At 33.4% G+C, this 9,043-nt stretch overlaps 2 protein-coding genes across 5 annotated transcripts in view; one reads left to right on the top strand and one right to left on the bottom strand.

The window, feature by feature from the left end:
* The window catches only part of LOC117167857 (26S proteasome non-ATPase regulatory subunit 1), a 24,112-nt gene extending 15,614 nt beyond the window's left edge, over positions 1-8,498 (top strand). For both annotated transcript variants that reach the window (XM_033353067.1, XM_033353068.1), the window contains 4 exons: positions 6,167-6,501; positions 6,670-7,022; positions 7,550-7,880; positions 8,276-8,498. In XM_033353067.1, the coding sequence (XP_033208958.1) occupies positions 6,167-6,501; positions 6,670-7,022; positions 7,550-7,880; positions 8,276-8,346 (1,090 nt within the window). In that variant the 3' untranslated portion in view covers positions 8,347-8,498. The remainder of the gene's footprint in view (positions 1-6,166; positions 6,502-6,669; positions 7,023-7,549; positions 7,881-8,275) is intronic.
* The window catches only part of LOC117167860 (D(2) dopamine receptor-like), a 7,690-nt gene continuing 2,094 nt past the window's right edge, over positions 3,448-9,043 (bottom strand). For all 3 annotated transcript variants that reach the window (XM_033353071.1, XM_033353070.1, XM_033353073.1), the window contains 5 exons: positions 8,687-8,919; positions 5,670-5,838; positions 5,236-5,551; positions 4,479-4,987; positions 3,448-4,374 (listed from right to left, as the gene is read on the bottom strand). In XM_033353071.1, coding sequence (XP_033208962.1) covers positions 3,905-4,374; positions 4,479-4,987; positions 5,236-5,551; positions 5,670-5,838; positions 8,687-8,919 — 1,697 coding nt within the window. In that variant the 3' untranslated portion in view covers positions 3,448-3,904. The remainder of the gene's footprint in view (positions 4,375-4,478; positions 4,988-5,235; positions 5,552-5,669; positions 5,839-8,686; positions 8,920-9,043) is intronic.

Here is a 9,043-nt window from a genome sequence, read left to right as displayed (position 1 = left end):
TTATGGTAACAATAGAATTATAGACTTTCTATATTTAATAATATTAATAATAATAAGTATTTTTTGCACACGAACAAATAGATGCAGCAGTTTTTAAAAATATGTTTTAAAGTTTATGAGTAATTAACTTAAATTATTGTTAATAATTTTATTATTGTTGAGTAATAATATCGATAAGTCAACTTTACTATTTGCAACAATATTATAACTAAGCAATCACATTGATAAAGCAAGTAGAATTTTTTGTGCTATCTTCATTTTCACAGAAAATAGTGAATCATCATGTCATTTTATAATTAACAACATTATTTTTACATAGAAAAAAAAAACACATTCAAGAATCAAATTTATCGTACTTATCATGTTTGATTAATAATTCTTCGTAATAAATATTAAATTATATGTCTATTTTTAGTCTTCATTATCTTTGGAGAAAATCTCTCTAAAAAATTGGACAGACTCTTTATTAAAAATTTAAAAATTCGAAAATTATTTTAAAATCAAACATTCAGAAAATACTACGATAAATATAAAAATCACTTTGATTGGGGAAATAAATTTTGTCAAGTAATTCGTCATGAGTTTTATCAGTTTACCAGCTCAAAATTTGACCATGCTTGAATGTAGATCGCAAATGCAACTGAGCAAAGATGAATCTAGAAGTGTTGGACAATTTCGAGAAAGTAGATTGAGAATGAAAACCCTGTAAAATCAGTTTTTCTTCACAATGTAGAGTCAGATGGTAAATGAGACTTATGTAGTACTTACTTATTATTTTGCTTAACATAAGAAAAAGCGACATAATTCACGTACACAAATGAATGAAAAAATGTCGCGAATATATCTAACAAAATTGGTACAATTCACTCTTAAATATAGTGAGTGACGAACTAATTTTTTTGTTATATTACCGTTTTACAATATAATGCTACTATATAATAAATATGATAATTATATGTATCTATATGATGACAAACAAGGAATATGATAAATCCTCAAATATTGTTGTTTTCTATTACAATTAAATAACGAAATCTTAAATGTGAATTTTTTAAAATCAATTAGACTTTGTAATGAAGCTAAAATATTTTAAAATTTTTATGCAACTGTTAAAGACAGACCATTAAAGAATATTTTTTATCTCTTTCAACAGTTAAATTTATCGAAAATTATTTTTTGAAGGGTTAAAATAAATCCATGTTGAAATTAAATTCTGAGACTTGAGAACAAGAAAATAAGTATTATAACCTTGTTTTTAGATTTATGTTTATATAATTTTCATAATTTTCTTGATAAATTTGAAAACATTTTTTAGTATTTTAAACTTGTCAGAAAAGAATCTAGAAGATTTTAAAGAATTTTTTTTTGGTAAGATTTTAAAAAATAATATGAAAAATTAGAGTCTTTTTAAAAGATGTTTAGGAATCAAGAAATATTGGATAAATTTTCGAAAATGTTTCTAAATTCTAAAACATTTATAATCTATTTGAAACATTAAAATTCCTGAAAATATTTTTAACTGACACGAATTTTTCTCAAAAATTCCAAATATTATTCCAAATTAAAAAAATATATATCTTCCAATCTTTTAAATTTTCCCAGCAATTTCAAGAAATTTTGTTTATTCTCTTGAAAATTTTCAAAATTATTTTCAATTCTACCAAATATTTCTTAAATTTACCCGATTTTTATTCTTTTTTCTTTTACAATCTTACCAAATTGAAATATTTTCCTTTAAAATCTTCTAAACTATTTTCAGATATTTTAGAAAATCGTTTGTTACATTGAAAAACCTTTTTTTAATGTTCTCAACTTAAAGTTCATTTTTCAAAATAAAAAATTATTTTTATTATTTTTTTTTTCACACTTTCCTACACTAAAATTTTCATCAAATTTTATTTTATTATAATTTTTATTTTCACACAAATATCAGGAAAATTGTTCTCTTTTTTTAATATTGTCAGACCTTCTAAACCTTCTAATCTCTAAAAATCATTCAAATTTTTTCTGCATTTTTTATTTATTTTGTAAAATTTTTTTAATTTCCTTACAATCTTTCAGATTCTTCTTTGCCTATTTGTGAAATCTTCTAAAATCTTTTTAGACAATCTCTTCAAATTACTTAAACACTTTGTGAAATAATTAAAAATGTTTTGTGATCTTTTTTTTCTATTTACTCTTGAAATTCCTTACAAAACAATCTTTTAAACATCTCCCATGTATTTTAAAGACTTTTTTTCACATCCTGATAAAATTCAGTTTGCCTAAAACATTTGCAAATCTGGAACAATAAAATAATAAAATGGTCTCAGAGTCTTGCATATTTCTTTGGCCCACATTTTATAATCTTTAAAACTTAAAATTGTTCCTTTAAAATAAAACCGAAAGCATTTCTCCTCAAATCTTTCATAATTATCAAAAATCTTTTAGCTCTTTTTTTCGGGGTCTTTGGGTGTTCTCTGAGTTGACTTTAATAACTTGCTTTTCACACCGGAGCGATAAACATCGGTATAATTAATGGAATAATTTGATTAAAAAAAAAAAAAACAGACCCTCAGTTCAACCCTCGGTAACAGAAGGCGGACTGCAACAAGTGTAAATAAAATTTGAATCGAGAAGTGGAATAGTTACGAATATTAAAGTTTCTGAATCAATATTTCGACATTTATTTGGGGTTCGAAGATAATTACAATAACCATTCCTTTTTTATCGTAAAAGAGATTCAAATCTAAATAATTTCCACTGTAGACTGTCAATATTTATTTCCTAAACTAAACTTCGATCATTTTTATGTTTTCTTCTGGCAAGGTAACCAATAGACAAACCGGTACTACAATATTGCCAGAAGGATCCTTTACTTCGTCATACTAAACATTATTAAAAATGTTAAATCAACCAAGTAAAAGTGAACTAATTTAGTAATGGATATGGCAAACTGTTATTCGGTCAAATCAAGTTGGAGAAAACTAATTTTTTGGAAAACATACTTTTTTGGGAATATTGATGCGTTTCTCTGACACAGTAGGGGGTAGCGAGAGAAGGGATTATTGTTGGCTTAGTCTCTTTAATTACTGTTTTAACTGAGGGATGAATGTGGATTAGTTTTGACGACAACTGAATACCTGATGTAGTTTCGTGCCACGTGACCGGCATGTACCACAGAGTCTAATGTTTATCGAGCAAATTTGACACTTACCTATAAATGAAGCTTACCAATACTATTCACACTTCTTCAACTATTGCGCCAAATAGTATTCTTTGTGAGAGTGTTCATTGGTCCATCCTGTTTAATTTTATTCTATTTTTTTATTTCCAATATGCAACTCGAGTAATTTTATTAGGATTGTGTGTTTCGGGGAGTGTCGGATGTGATTAAAATAAAATTACCAAAGTTTTTGAAAAATTAATTTATTTTACAAATTTCCTTTCGTGAATAATTTTCACAGATTGTCAAAACTGAAAAACAAACAGTATTTTAACAGTGTTTAAATAGATATAATGTATGAATAGAAATCTACTAAAAGATGTTATCCTCTCTATAGTACAATGCGTGATTGAAAACACACTAAAACGTGTGTTATAGTTTGATATATGTATAAGTCTTCAAAGATTCTCAGTTATACAAGTTTTTATCACATATTTTAAAAGAATGCTAGTTTTGTATGCCGCAATTAACACACAATTGTGCAGCACTCGATCAAACAGTCTTTTTACATTAAACAGTTAATAAATAGTGGTATTTATAGTGGAAATTTGCGTTGGCAGCTTATAGTTTATACTTTGGAAAATCTCTATGAGCATTTTATTGACTTTTTCCCCAACGATCTTCTTTTTCTATAAATACTTTTAAAGTAGGCCATGTGGATTTGGAAAGTCTTCACTAACAAAATCTCCAAGTGTGAGTTCAATATTGACACAGGATCACCTTCTTGAAAGCCTGTCGGAAAACTTTATTAAAGATAGTGTAGAAAATCGGATTTACCATTGAGCTGGAATAACCTAGCCAAGTGACAAAGTCAAATAGTTTGTGGTCGATGTTCTCCTCGCAGTCAGCACAAATGACTGCTGTCAAATTCAGCACAAAGAATGGCGACCACAGGATAACAAATGTAAAAAAGACAACCCCCAGAACTTTTGTGGCTTTTTGCTCGAGCCTGATAATTCTGCCGTGCCGGGAACTATTTCTAGATATCACACTACTATTTCGAGAGTGACTGACTCGAAGAAGGCCAGACGACTTGTTAATAACTGCTGTGTAGGGAGTCCAAGTGCTGCTTTTTGAAGCCAGATTGGTGGCATAATTGTGGGCTCGCATTGTTGCCGCCCTTCGCAGCGGAACAGATCTCGAGGATGCCACTGAAGTCTTGGTAGTTCCTGAAAATAAATTAAAAATACGACTCTTGCTAGTACTTTCTTCTAGTAATTAATTAGAGAGAGAGAGAGAGAGAGGGAGAGAAAACTAATTTTTGTACGAATACCAGCACTGGAGCCTCGTCTTCCACTTTTCCACGTGACAACCGCACTGGACGTTTTGTGAGACTTGTCTTCAAGTTGATCGGGTTGGTTTGAAGAATTATCGAGATTCTGCGTTAAAGACTTTGTGCTGTCACTGAAACTAACTTCCATCTCATTTGGATTTTGAGATGGTTCATTTTTTGACATTTCGACAAAGGAGGAAATGTCGCACGACGAAGATGGCGATTCAATCCTTTCAAATTTCATCAGTGGTTTCGCTTCAAGCTGGTTCGTCGTTGTTGAAAGCTTTTCGGACGCAGATTTGTTCACAGTGGTATGTTCATGGAAGCTGAAAGAACGTTTGCGTAAGATACTACTCCCTGGATTCATATTGACTCGCTGTAAATATGCTTCATTGTAGGTAGATGCTCTTCGACGATATTTACATGGCGCTGGCAGTAAATTTTCATTCGTGGTTACACTGAGGCTCGCTCTTGAATCAGAAAGGCTGTACTCAGGGTCTCTTTCGCTCCTGCAAAACCAAAGATGTGTACTATAGGGTGGCGCTATTACCTGGGGTAGAAATTTGTGCACTAAATATGGTGCAATAACTGTAAAGGATTTTTCATAACCAAATAAAAGTAATTGTCAAAAATAAAATATGGCCTGAATTGTGTATCAGTTTCAGGTTTGAATGCAATAGAAAGATCCTCACTCTTAAATACTACCACACTTAGGAACACGAGTTGTTTACAAAAATGCCCTGCCTGCCTACCTTACCTATTGGCGAAGCTACGTTGAAAGTTTGGTTGATACTGGCTTTTAGTTGACTTTGGAGTATTTAGAAGCGATTCATCTCCGATATTTGCTATGCCCTCTAGTCCTTTGGACCATTTTAAAAGTTCCGCTCCAAACTCGTGAAGAGCTGACATGGCCGCCGGCTTGGGCTCACTCTCAGGCAGCCACAGATCATGAGTATCTAGTGTAGTGAGCTCCGTATCCGTTGAAGCAGCAGAAGTGTGTACAGGTGTTCCAGTACTTCCCTCGGAACTTTTGTTTACCAGTAATTTTTTCCACGTGCGGCGCTTACTTCTTTCTAAAAAATTTAGTTTTTATCATTTGTTTTTATCACCCCTTTCCTCGCGAAACACCACAAGTAGAATTCCTATTTTGTGTGTTTTTCAAAAGCAATATACGCTCTTTTCTGTACTTGCCTGATCCTCCTCCAATATTTTCGCTCTGATCTGCCAACAGTTTTACTGTTAAGGCATAAGTAATTAACATTACTCCAAGGGGAATAAAAAAACAAATTATGCTTCCGATTAACTTATATAATGGGTCGGGTATTTGACATGTTCCTTTTACAAGTACAGAGTCATCGTCCTGAAAAACATTCATAATTTAGTGCTTGGTAACAATTCGAATCAGTGTTTGAGATTAATGAGCATTGAAGTGGAGTCTAGAAATACATATATCTAAAACTGTCTGTGCTTTATATCAAATCACCCTTAGATAAATTCAAGATTCAACTCTGTCCCCAGTTTTTTTTCGTTTACACAATTATAGAGTCAGAAAAAAACGCGCCAAAGAAAACCTTTTTGATCTTTACAATTGCACTAGGCGCCATTTGCAGCGTGATTTTGCAATTAATTGCACTCGTATCCATGCATTTGTTTGTTTTCAAAAAGTAGACTTTCTTCTCTATTTCTAGGACTCCAGAGCAATGTCCCAGTGTTGTGTCCCTTTTGGCAGAAAGTTACAATCCACACGTGAGGTATGGGGCAGCCATGGCCTTAGGGATTGCCTGTGCTGGCACGGGATTAAAAGAAGCGATCGCGCTTTTGGATCCCATGACCAATGATCCTGTCAATTTTGTGCGACAAGGTGCTCTAATTGCATCTGCTATGATCCTGATTCAACAAACTGAGGCCACCTGTGCTCGCGTCAAAGATTTTCGCGCTCTTTATGCCAAAGTTGTCGTTGACAAACACGAGGATGTGATGGCAAAGTTTGGCGCCATTTTAGCTCAGGGAATCATCGATGCAGGTTTGTATTTATATGTACCACATATGCTATTAATCTTGTATTCTTTATTTCCTTTCAGAAATTTTTACACACACACACACACACACTTCTCTGGGATGCCAAAGATTAATTTTCTTTATTCTTTTTTGGACAGATTGTGATTGTATTGCTCTTGTTGTTGTTTCTCAGGTGGTCGCAACGTGACAGTTTCACTGCAATCCAGGACCGGGCACACAAACATGCTGGCAGTTGTTGGAGCCTTGGTTTTCACTCAGTATTGGTACTGGTATCCTCTGGCTCACTGCTTGGCTCTGGCTTTCACACCAACTTGTTTGATAGCCCTAAATGCTCAGTTAAAGATGCCCAAATTGGAAGTAAGATCGAATGCGCGTCCAAGTGTCTACGCTTATCCTGCCCCATTAGAAGAGAAGAAACGAGAGGAGCGAGAAAAAGTTACTACAGCCGTACTCAGTATAGCAGCTCGTGCCCGAAGGAGAGAATCCGAGAGGCGCGCTCGAGACTCTCATGAAAAAATGGACGTGGTATGTTATAATAGACATTAAATATGTTTGTTTTCTTCTCTCTCTCTCTCTCTCTCTATCTGTCTCTCTAAATTTTCGTAAAATATTATACATCTTGCAGTTTTTATAGTTTCTCTTTTAGCTTTTCCTATGTATATTTATACTCGACATGATATATCGCGGTTTGTGAAATTATAAATCTAGACGCACACATTTACTGTGACTGAGACAAATTTTGAACAGCTGCGGTATTTACTGAAATTGTTATATAGATGCGAAGTTCTTCAAAACGTCACAAAAATCACCAATTTTTCATATTTTTGTTTAAATTTTCCAAATTTTACAGTTACTTGATAGTTGCCGTATTAGAAAAGTTTTCAAAAGTGTCAACAATGAGTGATTTTTCACATTTCCACTTAAATCGACCATACTCGTGCCTGAAGTGATTCAAATTATGTTTTTCCCGAGTCCAGCTATAACGAATAAAAAAAATTGTGAAAACTTTATGTCCATATGGAGCATGCATTATTGATTAAATAATTTTATAGGATGTACCAACAACTGAAACAAAAGAAGCTGCAGAAAGTAAGGATTCTGCGTCGAAAGATAAGGATGAAAAGAAAAAAGATAAGGAGGACAAGGACTCAAAAGAGAAAAAAGGAAAGGATGAGAAAGAGGAGAAACCCGAAAAGAAGGAATCAGAGCCTACTTTTGAAATACTTCAGAATCCAGCACGAGTTCTGCGGCAGCAATTGAAGGTAGTGCAGTTGGTCGAAGATAGTCGTTATGCTCCTGTTAAAGACATTCAAATAGGAGGAATAGTCATGGTGAAACACATACAGTCGGGCAAGGAAGAGGAATTGGTTGAGCCAGTGGCTGGTGAGTAATGATGACACTTTCTGATTATGTTGATTTTTACCAATTTTGTAGTAACAGCTCGTGAAGTTTTGCGAGGGAGAGAGGGGGCTCAGTGAACTCCATACCAAATCATACATATATACATAAAAGTAGAGTTTTGTAATACCCTTTGTGCGCAAAAGCAATATGAATATACAGCCATTGAGATGCAAAAAAAAAGTTCCAAAAAGTTGCAAAACTAGGAAAAAAAATGTAATATACAATCATATTTCATGTTTAGAGTCAATAATCTCAATTAAAAAACAATCTTGTGATCTTTTGGAAGGAAAACTTGCAGTCTAAAAGACACAGTAAAATAAAACGTTATCTTCGCTGAGGAAATGGATTCATCAATGTCGCGTTCTTCTGTATTACAGCATTTGGTCCGAAACCAGATGAAGAAAAAGAAGCTGATCCTCCTGAGCCATTCGAGTACACCGAAGAATAGAGTGGAGAAATTTTACGTAACATACTCAGTCCTCCGGAAAACTTCTCATGTGGTCGACTCGTCACACATTCAGTATAGTCAGTATGTACATGTAACATTGCCAGTATGCTGATCTTTCGACATTTTGCAATAAAAAATATGAATAATGAAAATTTCATTAAATCTTTCCCCCAAAATAGTTTTTTTTTTCTTTTTTCGAAAAATAATTGGCGGTCCTAAACTCCTAAATAATCTCGATCACCTGTTTTCCAAAATTGTTACTTGTTCAAAACTGCAGCCAATCTTGTCCCAAAATACATTTCCTAATAACATTGGTATATTGTATGTGACTGAGGTGTACCTTCGAATACATGAGACAGAGTGGAAGACTCATGGCGATGCTGAGTAGCCAAACGAAAAGTATCTTGAGTATAACACGTCTTCTGGTTTTATTGCGACCGAATTTCATAGGATACCGTAAACTCAGGTACCTGTCGACGCTGATGGTGCACAGGTGCATTATGCTTGCTGTGCAGAAAAGAACATCCAAGCATATCCATGCAAGGCAGTATATTGCTGGAAGGGGAAAGTAACCTGAAACAGAAGTGTTTGCCTCGTGAATAAATGTCCGAATGAGTCGTTTTTTCATACTGCATGTGTGTTTTTTTCATGCTTCGAAATTTTTTATTTAGACGTGAAAGAACATATTATAGTTATA

This window comes from Belonocnema kinseyi, chromosome 2 (genome assembly GCF_010883055.1).
Source record: "Belonocnema kinseyi isolate 2016_QV_RU_SX_M_011 chromosome 2, B_treatae_v1, whole genome shotgun sequence".
In the NCBI taxonomy this organism is placed as follows: domain Eukaryota; kingdom Metazoa; phylum Arthropoda; class Insecta; order Hymenoptera; family Cynipidae; genus Belonocnema; species Belonocnema kinseyi.
This window is presented reverse-complemented; position numbering and strand designations above follow the sequence as displayed.